This window comes from Boleophthalmus pectinirostris, unplaced genomic scaffold, assembly GCF_026225935.1.
Source record: "Boleophthalmus pectinirostris isolate CB_2022bp ecotype Guang Dong unplaced genomic scaffold, ASM2622593v1 HiC_scaffold_4, whole genome shotgun sequence".
Taxonomy (NCBI): domain Eukaryota; kingdom Metazoa; phylum Chordata; class Actinopteri; order Gobiiformes; family Gobiidae; genus Boleophthalmus; species Boleophthalmus pectinirostris.
This window is the reverse complement of record NW_026571353.1, coordinates 18,387,910-18,412,263: the sequence shown is the minus strand read 5'-3', so window position 1 is coordinate 18,412,263 and position 24,354 is coordinate 18,387,910. Positions and strand designations below refer to the sequence as shown.

At 39.1% G+C, this 24,354-nt stretch overlaps 3 protein-coding genes across 3 annotated transcripts; all 3 read left to right on the top strand.

Moving 5' to 3' along the window:
• The first annotated feature begins 48 nt into the window (after positions 1-48).
• Positions 49-2,093, top strand: si:ch211-113d22.2 (uncharacterized). Its single transcript, XM_055161743.1, has 3 exons — positions 49-225; positions 594-707; positions 1,354-2,093. The coding sequence occupies exons 1-3, from the start codon at positions 165-167 to the stop codon at positions 1,569-1,571; spliced, it is 393 nt and encodes a 130-aa protein (XP_055017718.1). The 5' UTR covers positions 49-164; the 3' UTR covers positions 1,572-2,093.
• An 866-nt stretch (positions 2,094-2,959) lies between these two features.
• On the top strand, positions 2,960-8,536 carry plekha2 (pleckstrin homology domain containing A2). Its single transcript, XM_055161658.1, has 13 exons — positions 2,960-3,176; positions 3,705-3,827; positions 3,948-4,108; positions 4,205-4,261; positions 4,812-4,860; positions 4,971-5,068; positions 5,940-6,080; positions 6,158-6,241; positions 6,313-6,381; positions 6,461-6,531; positions 6,652-6,715; positions 7,140-7,217; positions 7,294-8,536. Coding segments are annotated over exons 2-13 (1,302 nt in total). The 5' UTR covers positions 2,960-3,176; positions 3,705-3,826; the 3' UTR covers positions 7,723-8,536.
• A 137-nt stretch (positions 8,537-8,673) lies between these two features.
• On the top strand, positions 8,674-18,988 carry LOC110156754 (T-box transcription factor 5). The gene is made up of 11 exons (XM_055161657.1): positions 8,674-8,992; positions 10,002-10,325; positions 12,301-12,508; positions 13,001-13,150; positions 13,248-13,342; positions 13,494-13,613; positions 14,516-14,663; positions 15,319-15,471; positions 15,964-16,055; positions 16,799-17,040; positions 17,140-18,988. The coding sequence occupies exons 4-11, from the start codon at positions 13,004-13,006 to the stop codon at positions 17,718-17,720; spliced, it is 1,578 nt and encodes a 525-aa protein (XP_055017632.1). The 5' UTR covers positions 8,674-8,992; positions 10,002-10,325; positions 12,301-12,508; positions 13,001-13,003; the 3' UTR covers positions 17,721-18,988.
• Positions 18,989-24,354: the final 5,366 nt, after the last annotated feature.

Sequence of the window (24,354 nt, the reverse complement as noted above, 5' to 3'; positions counted from 1 at the left end):
CCAAAGTGTCTGTCTGTAGGGTTTGTCTGCACAGCATAGATGGAGATTACAGAGATAAGTCTATAATGGGAATTAAGACTCAGTCCCACCTCAGCATTACTGTCCCCTGCATTGTCCCATTTGTTTCACGATATATTGATCAGCTGCTATGAAGTATATATACCATGAAGTTTACCATGAAGACTGCACTTTCTTTGATGGTTGCTATCTTTCTGCTCTGCCACTGTGAGTATATTTGAAAATGAATATCATGTATGATGATAATAATAATAATAATATGTATTTATTACTGATCTGTGAGGCTTCGCATTTTGTTATTTATTGTTTTTATGTTTTCAAATTTCCAAATTCCAACCAAATGTAACATTGAAAAACATTAACCTAATAGTAATGGTTAGGTGTTCTTGTCATGATAAATGTTAACTACCCAGGACCATTTTTCAATAGCTGTATGCAAAACGATGTATGAAATTGTGTCACTGAAAAATTAACATCAAATATAATAATAATAATAATAATAGTGTCATGAGTGGCTTATTACACATACACGCTTAGTCATAATTCAGGCGCTCTGTCTTGCTCTGTCTGTCAAGGTCACGCCCTCAAGTGTCACACGTGCGTGGCCTCCAATGAGGACGAGTGCAACAAGCAGGGCTCCGCCTCCTGCCCACAGTATGCTGATGCCTGCTCCACCATCTCTGGACCCAGTGAGTAACCGCGAGGGGGCAGCATTGTTACATTAGGGGCATTGGAGGCATGGCAGTTTCCATTGACAGATGTGTTTGATTCTCTCTTGGAAAGATGTTTATTTGAGATAATAACATAGCAAATAATAGTCGTGTGACAGTAAAGGCTGTCATTATTTGAGGTTACTGGATGTCTTCCCAGAAACCAGTAATGGGACATTCAAAAACCCGCATTTTTAACTGAGTACTAGCTACATTCTGAGCAAATAGGCTAGCTGCAAGTATCCTATCACTTTGGTAAGAAGAAACTTAATAAATAAAACATATGTTTATTTGGTTCCCTGCAAATGCATTCAGCTCTATGCCAATTTAATATTTGGGGAAACAGATTTACAGATTGACCTTGGGGGTAATGTAGGACTAAAAAGAAAATCTCCAACATCAACTTCTATAACTTTACAACAATACTATGTGAACAAAGTGTTGCCTAGTGCATTAGGTTATAGACTACATGTCATCTGCTTTGATCAAGAAATGTAGGGTATTTTATTGGCTTAATACTAAAGAGAGGGGTCCAAATAGTCACTCAACATAATATAAGATTGTCTTTATGCTAGATGTTATACTGTTCAGAGCTTGGTCTAAATCTTGTGCTCTCTTTCCTCAGACACAATGATGAAGTCATGCACTTATAAGGCATTTTGTGACAAGGCTCATGGCAGCAGCTCTGGAGCTAAAATGGAGTGCTGTTTTGGAGACAACTGTAACGGCCCCCACAAAGGCCACAGCCACGGGGCTCACCGCAACAGTGCAGGGGCCACAGTCTTCAGCCCAGCCCTGCTCATCGCCAGTGCAATGTTACACACTGCCTTCTCCCACCTCTGAACTTATAAATAGTGCATTCCCATTTTATTCACTGTGACAGCACTGTGGAAAATACATTATATAAAGTAATAACATTTGAACTTCATAACTATAGACAGCAAATGCAATGACCATATCTCACAGTGGTAAAGATAGTCAGGACTACGATTGAAATTAGTTCAAAGAAAGGAAAAAAAAATAATAATAAAAGCATGCAAAAAACTGATATTCTAACTTTTGTGCAGTATTGCATATTTTAATTTGTTTCACATATTAGTGCTATTAGATGTTGCTGTGATGTTCTTTAAACAGAGGAAGTAATTAATTAATTGATTTAGTATAATCACTTTCAAATGACGTAAAGCCATCTGTAAACTTGAAAGTGTTTGAGGCATAACTATGTTCATTGTGTAGTCGCTTTGGCTGTGCTTGAGACCTCATTGTGGTGTGCCTATGAATGGTTGCACTGCTTCAACCACCTACGCTTCACAACACGGGGCTACTACTGACCTACAATGGCATAGCTGTGATTAAGGAAGGAACTTTGAGTGGCACTTCTCTGGTTGTGCACAAGATTATGTTATTAAATGTTTAGTTAAGCTTAGTTGTTACTGCATACATGTTTAAATAAAAAATACTAAAAGCTTATCATTTTGTGTTGATTTCTGATTAATTTGATTTGGATATAAGCAAGCAACTGTTGTAGATGTCTCACACACCTGCGGCTACAAGTTGTTGAGCAAATAGTGTTGCAATCTCAGGACTTATGTTTTGAAACTTTGTGGTGGGCTACTTTGAACCAAATGTAGAACTAGTCAAATTGGTGAGATTAATGATTAGTAACATTAGTGTCTCTCTCACCAAAGGACCAAAGTCTTCACGACATAGATAGGCCTGGTAAAATTGGGGTGTTGGTACAAAATTCTAGCTGGGAGTCCATCTTGTCACAGATTGTTGCAATGGATATGCCATTGCTCTGTCTGGAATGTTCCACAATTTGACAATTAACAGCTCTACCTTACATTTATTCAAATACAGGCGATTTTATAGCTCAAAAATACCCAGAAAAACAGGCATTCTGACTGTGAATGATGTTGCCTCTGCACTGATCTGATCTGTAGATAGAAAAGTTTAATGGCATAATGTAAAACATTCCAAAGCATTTACGATTCCATGGAGAAAATTATTTGAGAAACCCTCCACCAGAAAAGTTACACAATACACCTTACCAAACCTTTAGTATAAAAATATGGCACCTAAAATGCAACGGGCAATAGGTTTACAGTGCGCGTGCATTCTCCACAAAGTAGCCAGCAGCCACACAGCGGCGGCAAGAGCGTTGAGCAGGAGGAGGGCCATGAGCTGAGCTGACAGAGGCGCTTATAGATCACATCCGGGGCTGGTTTATTCTAATAACCAAACCAGCAACCCGGAAAAAGGCATCTGACTCTATCCCAACCACACAAACAACCAGGAGACAGTGAGAAGTTCTGTGATGGACGAATCAGTACACTTTTTGGGACAGTTGATAAGTACCATGGGTTTAACTGCGGGCGGGACAGTCCTGTCAGTTTTGTAGCTCGCGGGGCGCTGGCTGCAGTGTTGCGCGCTGACTCTCCACCGCGGGTATGTCCAGAATAATGCATCAACTTTTTGTCTCTCTTTCTCTCTCTCTCTCTCTCTCTCTCTCTCTCTCTCTCTCTCTGATGGACTTAGGAAGGTGTGGCATGTCTGTTGGTCCTGTTCAGTTACTGTATAGGTGATGAGAGAGAAAGTAGTGTCTATTTATTTAGTATGTGTCACGTGCACTATTAACTGTAATGACACTATATACTTATTACATGGTTTTCCAACTATAAAAAACTAATATCGTATTCCATATTTGATATGCAATAAACTGTAAGTCAATGGGGAAAAAGTTTAATCTAAAACACAATGGTTGTTGGTTGGTTTGGACGCTTAACCAGAATCGACCAATGAAGAATCCTTTTATTTCTTGTTAATGAAATGCTCCAGAGAATGCCATTGTGGTGAGATCTAAGTTTTGGTGCTGACAAATCATTGCAGGACAGTGATTCACAGGCAGTAACATCGTGTTGTGTGTCCTACCATCCCACCCCATTTGCTCCCTTCTTTCTGCTTCTCCTTGCCTAGCCAGTGGAAATGTGTGTGTGCAGATATGGACTGCACTCTATAATTTTTGGCTGTGGTGAAGGGCCCCAGGCTGCAGGGTTTTCTGCTGCAAAGCCTCAATCACGTCACATGAAAAACAGCTGAGTGAGAGTTGCTCTGGTTATCTTACTGCATGTGTGTGTTTGATCAAGCAGCAGTTACTAGATTAAAATGACCTGTTTTCATAAATGTTTGTGTCTTCATTCTCATGTTTTGGTGACTTAGTGATATGTGAAGCAGCAGGCATGCCGTATCTGGACCGACTCAACCGTGTGTGTGGTTTCCTGGACATAGAGGAGAAGGAGAACAGTGGGCGCTTCCAGAGGAGATATTTCATCCTGGACACACAAGAAAATGCTCTCCTCTGGTACATGGACAACCCTCAGGTGCCCAGTACAAAATAACAGGAAGTAGAAATGTCCATTTTGGTGCAGAGTAGCCTTGGACTTTAGACCAATACTAATGTGTGTGTTTGCTTGCAGAATCTAGCCCGTGGAGCCAGCGTTGTGGGCAGCCTAAAACTAACCTACATCTCCAAGGTAAACACCGTATGCTTTTTTTTTTTTATAGCAGCATACAGTAATTTGATGTAATGCATGGTGCTTTTGCTGCTAGCTAGAAATATACTTCATTTCAGCTATTCAGAAAATTGAATTTTGAGAAAATTGAGTTTTTAAGAGTGAATACGTTTCAATTATTAGTTGACATTCTCAAATTATTTATAGCCTCATTTGGCCCCCACTTTTTACAACCCTCCTCTCCTGAAAGTGCTTGTCTCTTTGGAGATATTATTTATTTGCACAGGATGTTCCACAGGATAACATTATACATATTTATCTTCATGGAGACAAGCAGGTGATGCCACCAGGCCAAGTTACAGGTCAGATCTCAGAAGAATTTAAAACATGCTTGGATTATCTGTAGCCAACACCTCAAGTCATATGTGGCATCAGAGGAAACCCAGAGACTATTGAGATTTTCTGAGGATCCAGATACAGTTACAACACTATCTGACCATAGATAACAACATCTGGCTACTACCTGAACATTGTTCATTGTGAAATTAAGTACCCAAATTTTTATTCTTAGGTGAATGAAGCCACAGCTAAGCAGAAACCCAAGACCGAGTTCTGTTTTGGTAAGAAACATCAAATCAGTGGCACACAATAGTAATAGTATTTGCACATGTTATGTATTACATAATATGGTGAGTTTGTGGTATTTATGAAATCATTTCTGTTTCCGTAGTTATAAATGCAGTTTCCAGGCGCTATTTCCTTCAAGCCAATGATGAAACAGACATGAGAGAGTGGGTGGCTGCTCTGAATAAGGCCAGCAAGATCACTGTGAGTACATCACACACACGCCAATTACTGTGTAAAATGGTTAGCTCGAAAAGGAAGTTCGGTACAGTCAAATTATTGGCGAACTAGCAAGCGGTTAATGGTAAGGGATTTTCTTTTTACCTCGATGAGGGAAGCTGCAGTTTGTGGTTTCCTTAACCCTATGTGGTCAAATTGAGCATCTGGCTCTAACACAGTTGATGGAAAGTTTTTGGGTGGCGTTACTCAAACAAATGATTTCACAGGAAACTAAAAAGGCTGCTTTGTTAGGTAGATAAAATATTATAAGTTACATTTGCATTAAATTTGTGTGTTCATGATAGCGGTGCTTTGTTGACTGGTGCTGTCCAGATGTCTGTTGGTAGCAGATGTTTAAGACAGTGTTTGCCTTTCTTTCACCTGCAGCGTGACACAGGAAGCACTGCTGCTCACTGGTGGTTTCACTTCCCCATTGTATGAGAGGGGCCTTGTCGCTTATTACCCATTTTTGCGTCTTAACGACTTTATTAAAAGGTTTTTTAAAGTGTTACTTTTCCTCTGGGTATTGCTTTGCCTGGAATGTTCCACAGTATGGTATTAGTGCTCTACTACTATTATTGCTCAAAAAATATGTTGAATCTGTGAGCAGGGTCACCTCTCCACAGATCTGACCTGTAACTTGGCCATGTAGCATCATCTGCTTGTCTACATAGAAATAGATAAGAATAATGCCATACTATGTAACATTCCAGGCAAAACTATGCAATCTCCACACAGACCAGCAGCCCTCTATCATGAAAAGTTTCACTTTTAAACATGAATGAATCCCATTATTTCTAGACAGATTATTAATACTGCAAGTGTATTTAATATTATATAATATACTTTATTACAGGTCCCAAAATCTGGATCAACACCCTCTAGGCCTGATGGTAAAGCAATTATCACTGATCCCTTGCCAAAACATACAGGGCGGAAACAGCGGGCCTACAAGACAGAGATCATTGGTGGAGTCGTGGTTCACACTCCTATAGTGGTACTTGTAATGTTTGGCAGTCTGTCGCTGGTTACTACAGGATGTATCATGACTGATGGTTGTGTTTATGGTTTCAGAATGAGGGTGAAGATGCTGAGCACAGAGAGAGGAGCAGGCCGGGTGTTCTAAGGTGTGGATACTGTGTGAAACAGGGAAATGTGGTAAGCACTACTCTCTATGTCATGCTGTCATCAAAGCCAAGTTTGTATTCACATTTCAGTATGTTTTTTAGAGAAAAAACTGGAAAAGACGATTTTTCACATTGGATGATAATGCCATTAGTTACTACAAATCTGAGACGGTGAGGAGCTGCACAAATTATATTTAACTTAGTTCTGTGTGTCTATTGTGCTGTTTAATGGAGTTGAATGTGCATGCAGGACAAGGAGCCTCTTCGGTCTGTTCCTCTGAGAGACATTCAGAAAGTCCATGAATGTCTCGTCAAGTCAGGGTGAGTCATTAGAGTCTGACTGCAGTCACACTGGGGCCAGTTTTTTATAATATCCCCATGTGCTTAGCATTGACTTATTTCAGTGCAATGCATTATGTAACACCGGCCTGTGTCTGGCAGGGATCTGTTACTCAGAGATAACCTGTTTGAGATCATTACTGGTTCCCGCACTTTCTACATTCAGGTAGAAATACAACTTTATGAATTATGTTAAATAACTATCTTTTTAACTTACTTACTTTTCTATATTGTCTATTGTCTGCTTCTGATTTTTGGCATAAATCCTTTTCTAAGGGGCGTGAAATGTTTGTTTTTGTGAACTGACACAGCCACCTGTTTCTATACCAACAATAACATCCGGTCTCTTCCCATGGGACAATAGCTAACTTTTTACATAGAGGGGAGAAGGTTGATTGAGACTGTCTTTAAGACGGTATGCTGTATAATGAAAGCCAGTTTATTTTAAAACACATGATAGCTAATTCATAAACAAATAAAACTAAAAAAAACACAAAAAAACATTTAATAGAAGTATGTTTTCAAAGTGGACACACTCAGCACTTATTGTTCTTATAAACTAAACATTTTATTTATGTTTGAATAAATAGACAGACTCTCCTGATGAAATGCATGGGTGGATCAGAGACATTGACATGAAAATACAAGATTTTAGAGGTCCATCTAAGGTATTTATTAGGATTTTAGTATTTTACGGTTACATCTTTTTAGTTCTTTCCGTCTAACATAAGATGTTTCTTCCAGCGGGCGTCCTCCCTGTATCGTTCTCACAAAGTCTCTTCAGACTCCAGTGCTCAGGCAGAGGAGCGCAGACCCGTGCTGCAGAAGTCCCGCTCCGTGGCTCCAGGTTGGCAGCCGTGGACTCCTGTGCCCCCCGGGGAACCCTCCATTCTGGATGTAGAGGAGGACGACAGTGCCTTCAGCTCATTACCGATTTTACCTTCTCTCTCATCTTCATCTACATCTTCCTCCACCTCCTCCTCCTCTAACTCGCTGTCAGTCCTCCCCATATGCCCGAGTACAGCTGCAGGGTCTTCTGCAGGTTTGGGGATGCTGGCTGCATCTGGAGATGTGGCCAGTGAGAGGCGAAGGCACCGCTCTCAACCTCAGCCCCACAGCAGTTGTTACCCCTTTAGTCTGGATGACGACAGCATTCGCACCACAGACGTTTAGATCCAGACAAAAGCCTGGCACTTTGAATGTGACTGGTAAAACAAAGTGTTCATTGCTCAGAAAGTAACACTGAGACAAAGTCCCCGTATCTTAGCATGTGTCCTCCTGCTGGAGGTAGTGGGTACTGCTGGTATTTTGGGGTTTGTTCACGTCGAAGACAGAAATAACAACAGTGTTAGTTAAATGTGAAACTTGGAAGTAGTGTTTTACCAATATTCTTCAAAACTTGAATACTTGTTTTATAAATGTTGCTTGCAATTTAGAAATGAAGGCACATGCGTTTACTTACTCCTCTTTTGCACTTGGCTTTATGTTATCAATTTACTTAAAAGTTTTAAAACATGTATTTTTATATTTTATATATATATATATATATATATATATATATATATATATATATATATATTTTTTTTTTTTTTTTTTTTTTTTTTTTTGTTACCCCCACTTCTTGTAACAACAGTGGAAAACCCAAGACACAGATGCCATAATAATATTACAAAATGTTTTTAATTGCTAAAACACATTGATGTCTTGAAAGACATAACTATTATTTTTAAATAATCAACACATGGAAGAACTTATTGAAGTGATGTTAATAAATACAATGGCAATAAATTCATGGTACCTTTGAGAATGTACTATTTATATCAGAGTACAGCTGGAAATAGAGAATGTGATTTGAAGTTGAAACATATTCAGGAATTGTACCACTGCTATGAAATTGAATTGTGCACTTTGCTATTGTTTTAATGTGTTTTTGTTCTTGAACTGTAAATCCCTTTTTATAGAGGACCATAAAAACATCTAATGTTCACTTGTGGTACTGTCTATTCTAATAGTTATTGGTGCATTATGCTTATTTTGTTTTGTATTATATTTACTGTTAAATATTTGCTTAAATATTAATACCATATAGTGGAAAACCACATGCAGTTATTGAGTGTCTTAAATGAGATTTTTTTAAGAAGTAATTTTTTCTTTAGTTTTTATTATCTCACACATAAAGAGCTGAGGTTGACATATTTGGTGTTTACACTGCCACCTTGAAGCACCTGCGGTCACAACACTTGCACACAGAAGAATTCAGACCTCACGGCTGTGGTTAAATGTTTCACACAACAAGTGTAAAAAGTGAAGACCTCTGCTGGAGGGCTCTGTGCTTTTGATCGTGTTGGAGCAGAAAATGCCTTAAGTTATAACACGTGAGGATGTAAAGACTGAGCATGTGACTGCTGTGACAGATTAGGGACAGATGATGTTCACAAAAAATGTAAGTTTCAATATTATATTTTTATCCTGATGATTGTTGTAGATGATATTTTGGCAATCTATCAGCAAGATCTTAAAATGCATTCTACAAACATACAAATATACAGATAATATACTTAGGATAAGCAAACATATTTTTAGGAAGTACAAATATTACTTTATACCCTTATAAAAACAAAATCTTTTCAGCTTTTTGGAGTCCCTTTTATTTATTTATTTATTTTATTTTATTTGGGTTTTTTTTTAAATAGATGATGTGCTTAATTTTTGTACTTATTCAAAACAGCTGCATCATACATTTTTCAGTTTATCTTTCTCTGGTTTCTGGTCTAGTAGCAGGCAATGCAATAGTAGTAGAACCACAGTAAGTGATGAACTGAATGTATAAGCCTTGTGGGCAGTTTCTGTGCTCTTTGGATGTGACCTTCCATTCAAAATTGTTATAAAAAGCCTCCGAGGTTACATTTATTGTTTGAAGACACAAAAAGGTCACTTAACACTTCAGTTTAACGCCTGTGAGTGACAAAGTCTGAAGGCAGACAGACACTTCCCTAAATGTTAATCTGTCCACATGACTGACTACAGACTACTTCTGACCTCCAAATCTGTCTCTCATCCACAAAGTTGAATTTTTCTTATTTTCTTATTTATTTAATTTCAATCTACCAAAAAAGTATTACTCAATCATAATTAATAGGCCTACACAAACTGACATTTTTTTGTTCTTGTTTACATTAAGCATCCACTAGAGGGAGCTACAGCACTAAAAGATCTGTTAATTTCTTAGACTAACCATTTCACAATTTCCAATTGCAATGTGGCCGCACAGATTTATTATCAAGAAATCAATAGAAACAGTAGAATACTTATAGGCATATTTCTGATTGTGTGGATTGAATTGTGGAATAACATTTGATCCATTTACTCCAACATAAAGAGGTTGCTCTTTGGTTCAGATACAGATCATTTTCTAATATAAACCCACATAAACAGAAGATTTTCTTTCACAGGAACCTGGGGGCCCCGTTTGGAGTGGTGCCAACACCCCTCCCAGGAAGGCTCCCACATCAGGCCACCTTACGCACAGCACGCACGCAGGGGGGTTGGAATGTATTTGGCCCTGTGTGATGTGATTGTTTGCAGAGAAATGGGTTGACCTTGCCCCGTAATGCCACACACACATGCGGCTTGTGGCTGGCCCAAGGTGTTTGAGACAGAGTCGCTGAGTGCAGGAGGTCCCGGGACCATTCAGCACTTCCTCCAGGCCCAAAACAGAGAGTCCACTCAGTTCTAACCACAATGGGACAATAATGAGCCGCCCAGCCTCATTCCAGGTATGGAAATACAAAACTTTACCTCTCTGGTCATGAGCTGAGAGACAGGGCATGAATTAATATAATTAATTTAACAAATGAATATTTCCAATGTGACTTTACTTAATAATATCGATTTTAAGATAATTTAATATAACCACACAGCGGTGAGGCGTCATGGCAAAATAGATTAGACATACACACTTATTTCTGCCTTTGATAATTTGTTAATAGCCGAAAGTTACAGAAAGGTTAAAAAAAAAAAAAAAAACTGAATACGCTTTTTAAGAACACGTTATACTGTCTATTCACTAACGTGAAAGTTTTGCAATTTATGTTATCTTTTGTTTTCCTTTATTTTAAAGTTGCGTTAAACTATACATTTTAATAATATCCAAATGTGCTTCCTTTAAATAATGTAGCCTATAATATCGCCAAACGAAGGCCTGCTACAGACGTGGGTCACTTGTAGGCCTAATTGCTCTGTTCGTGCGTAATACTTCTCATGAGTAATGGACACTGTGTACATGAATTGTAATAGCCTATATGTTTTGACCTAAGACTAATGTAAATCTTAACACACACGTCAAATGGTGCAAGTGGATGGTAAGTGAGTCTTTGTGTGTGTTAAAATCCAAATGTTAACTATTAAAATATGTTTTAATATAAAAAAAAAAAAAACATAGTTTTATTATATACTAAAACATTGTTATATTATACACTATAATAAAATACCCACTACAAGCAATTTCAATTTACACGAGGCTCATTATTAAAATGTTTAGCCTATTTGGTTATATTTATAGAATTTCAGTGTTTATGCAAATACTTCAAATAATAAAAATACATATATAAAATAAACACCAACAGAATCGACTAATATTGAAAAATTGTACAATATAGGTCAAATTGAAGATTGGACACATAAAACACAATTTAATAGCTTTCAAACAGGCAACACATGTTTTCTAGACTTACAAAAAGAACAATTAGACGGCCTTCACTCGGTAGAATTATTTTTATTTCTTACACATTTACACTGAGAACATTGCCGATATTTCGAATAAAATTAATTAAGGATCTCACACTCGTGCTCCCAAAGTGTAAGGCACCACGTGCGTCAAAACCAAAGGAGCTATTCAGCCAATGGTTGAAAATTTCTCCCCTTTGTGTGCTCAATGCAATTAGGCAGAGAAACAAAGGTTGTTGTAATGCGCGGACTATGTGCCACACGGTCATAACGCTCTGGCCCCAGTTCCACCACACCGGGTCTAAACCGGTCTGGTGAAATGGCTACATTTTACCCAAATCAAAACACAGAATTCGGCTGCACCTCGTTGATTAGCGATACCGGGTGCTCAGTGACCTCTCAGTGACCCGTTCAACTCGGGATGCCTTCGGTGGATCCGATGTAATCCACTCAATGTGATGCGCGTTCGCGTCAACAGTGTACTGTCCTCCACGCCAATCAATCTTAATCTATCACAAACGCTGCAGCACACATATCAACATTTGTACATCAAAAAGGCGAACAGGATTTCTTAAGTGTGCTTTTATAAAATAATATTAATAATATGATAATATCATATAAGCTAAAATTAATAGGCCTATAATAGTGTTTAATTAGGCTTTCCAGCAGCGTGGTATGAAAGTAAGCCTAAAAATGTCTATTGTGAGTGGCACAAATGCACATATGTGTGCTAGTTATAGTTGTGCAATTAGGGAAAGCCATTCCTGTCAAAAATTAAATCATGTGGCTATCCAAAGTGTGGATGCTTACGCGTGAGCGAGCTCCTCTGTGATTGGCCAGTGTGCGCTCGAGTTGTAGCCGCTCTTGCCCCATCTTAACGTCTATGGGCGCGCGGAGCGCACAAGGAGGACTCTCACCATTGGTAATGACCGACGTGAGGAGCGCGGTCAGACCACAGTTAGTGTTGGGTCAAAACAGAGGAAATCCTGATCAAAAGGAAATAAACTTGTGTCACTTTAATCAAAGGACGTGACGAGGAGGAGGCAGCGGAGCACACTGCGCGACTATTACAGTCAAAGGTTCTCTGGACTTCAACAACCAAGGATCATCGTTTTCTCAGCTTTATTGGGGAGTTTACAGACACACAAAAGAGTTGAAAAGAGGGATACTTAATCCAAATTGCAGCGCAGGATGTGCGTACTTTTGGTGAGAACAACGCAGCAGTGATTTTGAGGTAAAGTATTTCCAAATTAAACAAAAAGCTAAGGCTCTTCAAACAGTAGATTATGTTGTGTAGCCTATTTGTGAAACCTAATGAAATGTAGATTCGTATCATTAGCTAGCCTATAATTAAGTATAATTAATGGGGCCTACTATTTTGTTAAAGGTACTGAAAAATATATAAGCAAAATGGTTCAAATCCAGTTACCTCTAATCTTGCTTAACTTTTCTGGCACTGTTTGCCTTTACATATACTTAATATGGGTTATCTTCCAGAATAAAGTTAGTGGCTATATAGTCCGCAAAAGGAGCAACATAAGAGCATGTAGAGTGTTTAACAAAGCAGACTGTTAGCTCACTGAACCGTCACTGCTTTGTCCAGACGCCCTCTGTGTAACTCGATAGATTAGCTCCAAAACTGCAAACTACTGTACAAATAATTATACTTTTAAAAATTAAATAAAATAATGAAAAATATTAGAATATTTTGTTTTGAATATTTTAGAACATGGCAAACGGAGGTGACCAGTTTGGCCTTGCAGAGTGCCCAGATTCCGACTGTATGGAGTCTCCAAATGAGGATACAGGAAAGCAAGAAACTGAAAACTATTCTTTAAATTCCCCAGCCTCACCCCAGACCACCACCAATCAGCAGGTAATGGTACAATTTTAAGAAAGCGACACTGGGTTGGAAAAAAATGAATTTAATGTTTGTACAGCATTGTATTGACTCAAGTTACTTTTCTCTACAGGGGATGGAGGGAATTAAAGTTTTTCTTCATGACAGGGATCTTTGGACAAAATTTGATGAAGTTGGAACAGAAATGATCATCACTAAGGCAGGAAGGTAAAACTTACAAAAATCTCCATGTTGTGATAGGCCAACAGTGGTAATATGAGTTACCATGATTAAAAAAAACAACTAAAAACTATGGCCTGTAGACTAGACCTATTATGCATGCATGCATATTGAACTCTTTACTTTGTGTTTCGTTTAGACGAATGTTCCCAAGTTACAAAGTGAAGGTCACGGGACTTAACCCAAAAACCAAGTACATCTTACTCATGGATATCGTGCCTGGGGACGACCATCGCTATAAATTTGCAGACAACAAGTGGTTAGTTTTACGCACAATTACATGCGTCCTTTACTTGGCAAACACGTGCACAGGGAACTCATCATTCTTTAACATTTTATAATAATAGGTTTATATAGGCTACAAATTGTTTTGTGTTGAAATAGTGGAGAAATAGTCTATTTGATAAATTTCTGATATTTAGATAGACCAACAGTGGTAATATGAGTTACCATGTTATTTAGATAGCCTAAATAGCAGTGTATATATATATATATATATACACACACACACACACACACACACACACACACACACACTCACACACACGTGTGCGTGCGTGTGTGTGTGTGCGTGTGTGTGTGTGTATTTTGTTTTGTTTTTTTCAGAAGGGCCTGCAATCGAAAGCTTTTGATAAATGGTTATGGCTACTCGTGGTCATTGTCATGTTAGCACTCGTTGTCCATGCCCGCGCTGTGTAAAGGTCGGGTCCTTCTTGCAGACTGGGATGGCCTAGTTCCCTGTGTTTCCCCTGTGTCTGCCCGCTGGTTAAATCACAGTATGAAGGGTTCACCGGGCGGACAGGCGGCACACACTGGATTAAATCTCCCATTCAACGTGCCATAGTTTCAAAGGCTTTACGCTGAGAAAATCCATTGGTTGCAGACTTGTATCAAGGCCTGTGTGCCATGCTTTACCAGGTCAATTCACAACAACATACAAGGCCCTGCAAAGGCAAAATTGGTTACTAGTGGCTATGTTGGGGTTTTTCCACACACATTTATATGTATTTTTGTATCATCATTATAATTATTACTGTTTGCTATTTACATCGATATTAAATGGACGCATTATAATACAATTGAATAATTTTCTAATTCAACTGTATATATACTCAAAATTTCCCAGAGCATAATAGCATTTAACATTTGTCATGACTCTAGGTCAGTTACGGGAAAGGCAGAGCCTGCAATGCCCGGGAGGCTATACGTCCACCCGGATTCTCCGGCAACAGGAGCGCACTGGAGCCGCCAACTTGTGTCTTTCCAAAAACTCAAACTTACCAACAACCACCTGGACCCATTCGGGCATGTGAGTACGGCTACATTATTTCAGTCAAGTAAAAAACAGGAACACAGGCCATGCGCAAATTGTGTCATTATGCATCAGAAGCACTTTGTTGTGTAGCCTACACCTTCGTTTAAAAGCACCTACCATTATAAATAATACATTTATAAATAAATTCCCGTGATTAGTGTTTTGTTTTGACAACAATAAATACTGAGGGTGTTTTTATTTATTTATTAAAGGTTTGGGTCAACAATTAATTAATTAGCCTAGCCACTCAAATTAAATTAAGTACTTACTGTTTAAGTTTTCTCAGTCGAGCATTGTTATCAAAACTCTGCAAAACAAGGTATTATAATATAATACCTTAGTTGATTACACATTTCTGTAACAGGCCAGTAAAATAAAAATGTTCATGGTCTGCAGTATTGAACAAATAATATCTGTCCTACCTAAATTATTATGTTGCTAATATGATGACCACTTAGCCAATATTACATATATTTTATTATGCCTTGTAAGTTCTACATCATCATGATATTTTCTTAATAGTAATTTTATTGTATTTATTTTGTATTCTGTTTGCAGTGTGATTAATGTCTTCATGTACGACTTATTATAATTTAATTGTTATTTTCATTTTTACTGCAATTCATTATTCAACGTTTCCATGGTGCAGATCATTCTGAACTCCATGCACAAGTACCAGCCACGCCTCCACATTGTCAAAGCGGATGAGAACAACGGCTTTGGCTCCAAAAATACAGCTTTCTGCACCCATGTCTTTGCAGAAACGGCCTTCATCGCTGTAACGTCCTACCAGAACCACAAGGTATAGAATGCAAGTTATAGCTACAATGAATTTTAACAGATCAATACAGGCCTGAAGTAGATGCTTTGTTCTATAAAATGGTGAAATCATCTTTATTTTTAGTCAAGACATTTAAAAATATTTTGTTTTTGAATTTTTATTGCCATTGCCGTGTTCAATAGCCCCTCTCGTTTTCTCTCTGCGTTTGTGTATGCTTTTGGAGAGGGAGACTTGGCTGTGTGTGAGAGCCTGCTCTAATGACCTGCTTCATTCCCTTGATCTTGGCTGCACCAGTCGCCTTGATGTTTAGAAAGACAGATTGCCATGCTTTAAGTCACACTGAGTTTTCACTTGACAGCCACAAATTATTAAAAAAAATATATATATAATATGTAAAAAAAAACAAAAAACTATTGCATTCTTACTTCATGTCATATAAGGTTATTTGTTATTGGAACATTATTAGCAGCTGCTATTAAAATGTTATTTTTACTGTTTATGTTTCATCGTTAGATCACACAGCTGAAAATCGAGAACAATCCGTTTGCTAAAGGCTTCAGAGGTGGAGATGACAATGAGTTACACCGCATGGCCAAACTACAGGGGTGAGTGCAGCCACACACTCCTGTCTCTACTTCTCTCTTTTCTATAACCTGAGGAAAGACTGTTATGACTGAACCCATATGGTGCAAGACACAAGTGTGTGAACTCTGCTTTTTGAGTTCAGCCTTTGTCACCTGAACATTTCGTATATGTTAGAAAGTGAAAAGCTGTGAATCAACCTGGAGTTTAACTAATCTACATTAACATTACATGTAGGCATTTGAAGGATTTTAGTGCTTATGTTAAAAAAAAAAAAAAAAAAAAAAAAACAATGGTGGGATGCACTATATTTTGAACTAGTTTGGTTGATGTAGAGAAAGCAGAAAGGAGTATATCTAAAGTGACACACGGGTGGATGTTTATTTTTAGAGCGCTGAATTATCTCAGAGCTGTGTGTGTGTGTCACTATCGGATGGAGAGTCAGGGAGATGTGGCCCGCTGTCCCCTACATACCACAGAGTTCATCAGGAGGGCAGTGAACGCAGAAAGAAATCAGAGCTGAAAGGGGCACAGAAGCTGATCTGAAACACAAAAAATACAGTAGATGAATGACACATGTATGAGTACCACCAGTCAAAAAGTTAGGTTAAAAATGAATGCATCCTTTTAAAACAATACCAATGTGTTGCAGTGGTATGCCAGCATGTATTCAAGAGTCACTCTACTTTTATGTATCATTTAATAAAGCATTTCTTTGTCAACATTGTTTGAAAATACAGTAAATGTTCATGTATTTGTGTTTCAGTAAAGACTACCCTGTGGTTCCCCGCAGTACGGTTCGGCAGCGAACGTGTCCTGTGACCAGCCCATTCAGCACAGAGGCTCGGGTCCTGAGGGGCTCCTCTGGTGATCTCCGGTCCCCATTCAGCTGCGACACTGGGCTCAGCGTCCACAGCCCAGAGATGATCAGCCCCTCCTCCACTCACTACAGCCTACTACACCCGCATCTGCAACAACCACAGGCCTACCAATGCACCAAGAGGAAAGGTATGCTATTTATTACAACCCATAAAAGCTGATTTAATTTACCTAAATGCAATCATCTATATCAACAGACCTTGATGGACTTCTTTCTGTTTTTTGCAGGAGTAGAGGACAGGTGCTCTCCTGACAATCGGCACCCATATAAGAAAGCATTCACTGGGGACTCTCCAAGTAGTACAGAGATGTACTGTCACTCATCGTCCTACTCTCTCCCTCCATCTCATGGGCTGCATAGCAATGTTGCTCTGGGTCTCACAGATGCCCCGTACCCCTCAGACATGGGACAGCGTCAGGCATGCATGTTTGCAGGCTCAGAGACCAGACTGGATGAAGTCAGCTGTACATCATGGTCCTACAACTGCCCTGTGCCCTCTGCCATGACCAACATGGATCCATACCCATACACTCCCCACCCCCCCTACATCTCCAACCCTCCCGGCTCCCGGCTCAGTGCTGTGACCCACCACAGTTCTCCACATCTGGGGGAGCACATGGCACATGAGTCCTATCCAAACCAGAATGGACCAACTCAGAATTCCCAAAACATTCACAGCCGACAGATCAGCCCCCCACTCAGAGAGTACTCTCGCTACACCCCCAATGTGTCACCCCCTCTGTACCACACGCTGGAGAGTCATACACATGTGCGCTGTGGGCTGCCGGAGTGGAGCGCAGCCTCCTAACCAATTCTAAGGACAAATCAAAATACTGGTCAACTGCCCATTTTGGACTATCAACATTATGTTTCTCTTGTTTTGTTGTTGAAATGCAATCTGGACCTCAGCTCCTTTGTCACACTAATCATAAGTGACCTGAATGAAGACAGAAATGGATATTTAGGGAAGACTTTCCTAAAGAGCGCACATTAAACACCTTAACTGTGTATTTGTATTGTCTGTGGTCTGTTATTCCAGGCCATAAGCAGAGCTTGGCTCATCCTTTCAGTGACTCCCAGGTTATCTATGGTGAACAATGTAAATTGTGGCCCACTGTCAAACAGCCACATTTACTGAGCAATATAATCAGAGCTCTCATAGAGCTTGAGGGAGACATTTCATTTGGAGCAAATAATGCTCCTTGCTTTGTCTCAGCGATGGAAAAAGTCATTTATTTTGTGAGTGTGTGTATTTGTTAAGCCCATGTCAGATCAGTTTAAGAATGCTCTGAGTAAATTTCAGTGAGACAAGCAGAAGTAGCTGCAGGCGATGCACCATGGAGATAAACACTTTGGACCAAGCTACAGGCGGAAAGACCTGTAAACACTGTTTCCACTGCATTCTGGGTAAATGCACAACTCAGCATCACACAGCTGTCACCGCTGTCCTCTCAGTCACCCTAAGCTGACCAATCAGCTCTTCTCTTCACAGAGAATCAGCCAATCAGAGGACTCCTTTTTTTCTTCAGAGAGCCGTTAGTATATATGTGTGTGTGCCGACACAGTCCTGTTTGTTTATGAATTATTCAGCAGTAAGAGATGATCCCTGACATGCAAGGATTGCTCAGCAAACACACTTATATAAATATAATCATGTCAATCAACTTCTGTCTACTATTTGGCATTGTGTGTCTTATGCATTTTGTCAAATTACATACACCGCTCCAAACCTGTGCACACTCAGAGGTTTAGTTTTGTAGAGTTGTTTGTTCAGTCCTCCTATGCAGTACCATGGTGCTTTTGCAGTCATCAGTAACTAGAGAGCAATCCTAGTTAATCCATCCTATAGTATGTATGTGTAAATATATAGTATGTACTAGTGAGTTTGTGTGTGTTGAGAACAAAAATGTATCTGGGAGAAAATGTTTAACAGTATTATTGCTCCTGCCAGTATTTATTACATTACATTTGTAAATATTTGTAGTTGACTCTTGAAAAGCAGTAGTTTTCAGAGGTACTTGTTAAACTTTATTTTCTGATCCTATCCTCAAATGGTTTACAAATGGTGTCTGTTTTATGGACAAATTTATATTAAAAATAATAAATTTCAGATATGTTTTCACATCTCAGTCAGCTGATTCTTTATTTAAGACAACGATTAACATTCCAAAAGAGTTTATTTTAGTGCACTGAACACAGTGTGTGGAAACTCGTTTAAGTGCAGAGCATTTTAATGCTTGTATCTTTATGAAGGAGCTGATAACAGCAGTAGCCTGCTTTCACTCCTGGATGTGCGTTCCCATAATCCCATTCATCACTGTGGGACAGTGACAGGTAAATTCTTAACAGTGTGTACTATGCTCCTGTGTTGGGATGGTTTTCTTCGCTCAGAGCTCGCTGAGTGCCCTGTTCTGGGATGTGCTCATAGTTTGTCCCACTCCTCTTATCTCTGACAGGTTGTTTGGCATCTTCCCTGTGGACCAGCTGGACCCCCTCATGGACAACCTGTTGCCCTCAGAGAGGAGCGAGCTCCCTTCATCTTTGAAACTCCCATACAATGAGATTTATGAGCACACAACTGTTACACCTGCAGCCTCTGCTCTCTGCTGTAGTCTGAACCTGCTCTATAGACATGCACATGTAACTCCAAATGTTTAAAATACTGTCTAAAGGAAATGTCTAAATGAGAACTACATCTGTCACAGTCTTTGCTTTCCCTCTCTCTCATACACCACAAGGGCAGAGGTTAAGCAGCCCACTCTTCAGTGGGTCTGTTCCTCCTTAACCCTTCAGTGCAGAAAATGCACGTCCAGAACAGAAGGGGGAGAGAGAAGGATGGGGGACCCTGGCTCTGAAGATGGATGACACTGCTTCATACATGTACAGTAACACAGCTCAGCTGTAAAGAGAGCGAAGAGCTTTAGTGGAGTGGTAAAGTAATATTAAACACAAAGCATACATATGTCTAAACTAAAGCACTTAATCCATCAGTGGAAGACTTTCTCACACACATGTGCAACAGAGGATTGATGAAGCCCAGAGATCAAAGACTAAGCAATGCTTGTCATTATCTGCCAAAATTACCTAAACAAACACTATCTCCCAACTATCTCCCAACATCAAAAAAACAAAAACATTATGCTACAACATCATGTGCTCTGGAGAGGGTGGCATTTTAAAATGCCATACATTTTGCCTGCAGACCCAAATAAAATGGAGTGTGATTCAGCTCAGAAAGCAGTTATAATTATATAGAAAATGCTAAGGACTAAATTCCAGAGGATATGTTCTATTCTGTAACTGTGTATTTTGAGTTGCAGGTCAATGGGGGAGATTTGTGTGGCGCCCACCATTAGAGATGCCATTTGGTGTAGAATAAGTGCTCTGAGATGGAGTGTAATTACTAAAGTTGATTAGAGTCCTGGTCACTTATGGGTTTGATGGTGTTCTGTCTGTGGAGACGGGGCAGTCCTTCATGAGGACCAAACCAGTCACAGATTTACACTGGTACTGGATAACCCTGTGAACTATGTCTTAGAAAGAACTACTGCACAGACTATTTACAACTACGCAATCCCTTTAGTATTTAAAATATGGTGACCCTCCTGAGAGTTAAAATAATTTAATAAACCCTAAATTAGTCTATTCTGAGATGTAAGCATGTCACATTTAAAAGCATATTGATGCAAAACACTGTAATGTTTTAAGTATATGTTAATGTCCCTGTGGGTAGCATGTATTACAATCAATAAGCACTATAGAAAAAAGGAGTAAAACAATGAACTCATGACCATTACTTACAATACAAGAAAGTAGGATTGCAGAGGTTTATTTGAATGACACTATCCATCCTGCTGTTATTTAAAAGCCAGAAGAATGGTCTAATGCCGTTAAGCACAGTATCATAACAAGACTAGGGCCAGGGCTAATTCCCCCCTAAATGAGACTTTATGGCTGAAACCGCTCGGAAATCGCCTGAGTACATCTTCATATGAGCACAGGGGCTGTCAAGGATAAGAGGCCAAAGACGGCAGTGTGTTCTATGTGTGGGGTGCGTAGCGTCTGAAAAACAAAGGGAGAGTTCAAAGGTCAAACTAACAGCAGACAGGCCGGGCCGGGGTCAGGGGGCTCAGACTAACTTGATCAGTGATGGCCGATTATCTGTAACCACTGCCTGATAGAGCTGCTTTATCCGCGGGTGGCTCTCACTTTTAAACACTACAAAAATTGGAGCTGGTCAATGAATGAGCAGAATATATCACTACTGGGATTGGGTTATTGTCTGAGTGGCATAAATAAGTAAATATGATTAAATATGACTGTTTATTAAGATATTTTCTGTAGCATATTGTCTTTCTGTTGAAGAATTACATTGCACATATTGGGTAAGATTGCAATTTAATTTCGTATAGTCATAACACGTAGTACTTTAACAACATAAATATTTGATGCAGTAGCTAGTTATATATACAAATTTCCATCAATCTCAACCAGCAAAGTTCTCAGTGCCCTTCAATAACATTAGTGGTAGCTCTTTACTCACAGCCGGTTATGGAGAGTGGCAGTCCAACACACATGACAGGGCAATAAGGATAGAGGCGCTCCCTCAGTGGGGGGTGGAGGGGGCAGCGGGCCGTCATGGAGCCAATGTCCCATCCGATTACAGCCAGAGCACCAGAGAGGCACGCAAATCCTGCACACACATAAAAATAACGACACTTTGGAGTAGACAAAAAGATCAATTGTCCAAGTAATTGATAAAAGAGAAAGTAATAGAGAGAGGGAAAAAAAGAAAAATGAAAAGGCAACCAATAACTAAGCTTTATCTTTGGCGCTCCAGTACAGACATGACACACAGACTAATGATATCACTAACAGCAGGAATTCATTCTTCTTGTTTGATCACAGTTCAGAGACAATAAGGGCCCCATGGTTCTTTGACAGAGGCTGTAGGATCATTAAAGTTCATTGTTGGATCTTTCAGGCTTATCCAGGCTAACCAGGGCAAATACAAGCAATAGGAAAAATAGTGCTATTGGGGTTAAAAAGAAAGAAAATGTTTAAAGTTCTACATAGAGTCTAGGGGATATAAAATGGCTTGATAGAAAATATAAGATGCCAGAGAACATGAGCAGGCACACAGAAACATAGAAATATACAGAAGCAACACCATAAGTAGATATAATTATGTATACTTTCAAGTTTCTATTGCACAGATAAATAAAGGTTAAACTGGTCAACTGGATTTGTTCAATAAAAAAACAAAAAACAAACAAACACAGTTTATGATGAATTTGTCACAACTTTTGTTCAGTATACTGCTTTAATAATAATGCCCCCTAAAAGGATACCCTGCCTTTTTCTACCCCTCTTTCAGTGGTTGGCACACTGTGGAAAGGCTTGTTGAGCTTGTTTGCAAACAGCTCAGACAAGGCCACTGGTGTGAGACAAACACAAACATCAATAAACAAACAAATCCATTCATGCACCTCATTCCCTTACAACACTGGATGTACACACAGCCCAATTTTCAGAGCACTCACTCAGATCCTGGCACAGCAGCAGTAGCATTGTTTGGTGCCTACAGTGAATTTCTGCATCTTGTCTCATTATTAATAGATGGTGTCAGTGAATCGTTGCCCCCTCTGTCTGACAAGGCATTAGCATAAACATAGACTTCCTCTCAGTATCTGTTTAGACCTCGTTTGACCTTTAATTATAGATGACTAAATGTTTGTTACCTGATCATTCAAGTGTGCAGATGTGCTGCGTGTGCCCACTGCTCAGAGATGTGGATTTGTCTGTTAAATGTCCAGTAGTGCATTTCACTGACAGTACCTATGCACAAATGACAAAAAGGGTGGCTGAAAAAACAGTGCAGCAATTGACAAGAGGTCTATAATAAATATGCTTTTGTGCATCTTAGCTAAAATAAAATCCAGGCAAAGAAAGAGGTCTTATTTATAAATGCCTGTCTTGACCTGAAGTTATTCCTCAACCCTGTTGTAATTATGTAATGGAACAAAAAGTAAACATATAAGTAGAAATGCATCACTATACAGGTCTGGACTTGAATGAATACATTATCCCATTATTGCTGTTAAAAGGCCTGCTGGTGTTTACAAGGGTGTGATGCCTCCATCTCCTCAGTCCCACACTATACCCATCACTTGACACTAGATGCTTTTATTATAAAAGGATGGTTACATTAGCATTAATACATTCATCAAAAATGGATAGTGCGGCATCTCTGCTCCCAGCTATGTGTTGTTGTTTTCCCCTTCATTGCCTTTTGGTTTGCCTTTTCCTGAATGTCCCCATTTTCATGCATTCATTTTGTGCAGGTGTAAGAGACTTTTACATTAGTGGATGCATTTTTCTGGTTAGGCAGCTGTCACTTCTTTTACCACCATTTATTCTTGTTTCTATTCTACCAAAGCATCATGAGCTATTCCCATCTTGTGTTTGTGCTTTTAATAACCCCACTGAGTGATCTCTAAAAGCCAGCAACCTAGATCTTGAAATTTATATCCTCCCACATGGATACATAATATAGACGTATGTATCTGCAAATCCTGGCATTGCCTTAAATTCCCATCACACTTGAGTTTCATAAAAAAAAAAAAAAAAAAACAGCATCTGTGGTCTAAGGCGGGGAACTAAACAACCTTGCACTTGCATGGACTGTCAGGGTTCAAAACATCAGCGTGGAGAGGTGTGTGAAAATGTGTGATTTTGAGGCTTAACATGAAGAAATCTCACATCATACTGACAGTAACACCTGTCAATTAAATATAACAACTTACTGATCTGGTGTTTGAGGCAAAAACTATTCTACTCGAGTATAAATAAATTATATATAGTTGTATAATCATAAGGAATTGTCCTATAGCCTAGGAATAGAACAGAGCTTTAATTGTAAGTTTCAACTAAAAACACAGAAATTAAATATGTATGTGCCATTCAACACTACCGGTGGGCGGCTGTATCTTCTTTGCCTAAATGCTCCCTGAATTACTCCATCATACAAAAACATTAAAAAGGTAGGTGTGTTGCTCATTGACAGAACAACAGTACAGAGTGGGCAACACTAATTGACCGACAAATCATTGAGATAGCACACGAAACCCCTTTCAAGCGGGTTTATAGCCCTGACAAGAAAAAACAAAACAATAACAACACTGTCTGCACTTGAGAAATCAAACACTATACAATGAAGGCCCTTTAGTGCCACCGCGTGGTCATTACTGTACACTGTGAATTTCATAAAAGTTCTACCTACCCATCTATTTTATTTTTTCTGTTTATCCCTATTTAAAAATGGCAGTATTAGCATTCAATAATATGATATGACCAGACATTTGGACTTGAATCATGGCCAATTCATTTTTGGATGTGATTTGTTGAACTATGTACCTTGTTTGAAGGTAATTTAACTAGGA

What these genes read in the sequence shown, in the direction of transcription:
- si:ch211-113d22.2 (XM_055161743.1), top strand. Translation starts at nt 165, where the DNA reads ATGAAGTTTACCATGAAGACTGCACTTTCTTTGATGGTTGCTATCTTT. An exon ending in TATCTTTCTGCTCTGCCACT is followed by an intron (nt 226 to 593) that starts GTGAGTATATTT and finishes CTGTCTGTCAAG; the next exon opens with GTCACGCCCTCAAGTGTCAC. An exon ending in CTCCACCATCTCTGGACCCA is followed by an intron (nt 708 to 1,353) that starts GTGAGTAACCGC and finishes CTCTTTCCTCAG; the next exon opens with ACACAATGATGAAGTCATGC.
- plekha2 (XM_055161658.1), top strand. An exon ending in ATAAGGCCAGCAAGATCACT is followed by an intron (nt 5,069 to 5,939) that starts GTGAGTACATCA and finishes ACTTTATTACAG; the next exon opens with GTCCCAAAATCTGGATCAAC. An exon ending in TGGTTCACACTCCTATAGTG is followed by an intron (nt 6,081 to 6,157) that starts GTACTTGTAATG and finishes TTATGGTTTCAG; the next exon opens with AATGAGGGTGAAGATGCTGA.
- LOC110156754 (XM_055161657.1), top strand. Translation starts at nt 13,004, where the DNA reads ATGGCAAACGGAGGTGACCAGTTTGGCCTTGCAGAGTGCCCAGATTCC. An exon ending in AGACCACCACCAATCAGCAG is followed by an intron (nt 13,151 to 13,247) that starts GTAATGGTACAA and finishes TTTTCTCTACAG; the next exon opens with GGGATGGAGGGAATTAAAGT. An exon ending in CGCATGGCCAAACTACAGGG is followed by an intron (nt 16,056 to 16,798) that starts GTGAGTGCAGCC and finishes TTTGTGTTTCAG; the next exon opens with TAAAGACTACCCTGTGGTTC.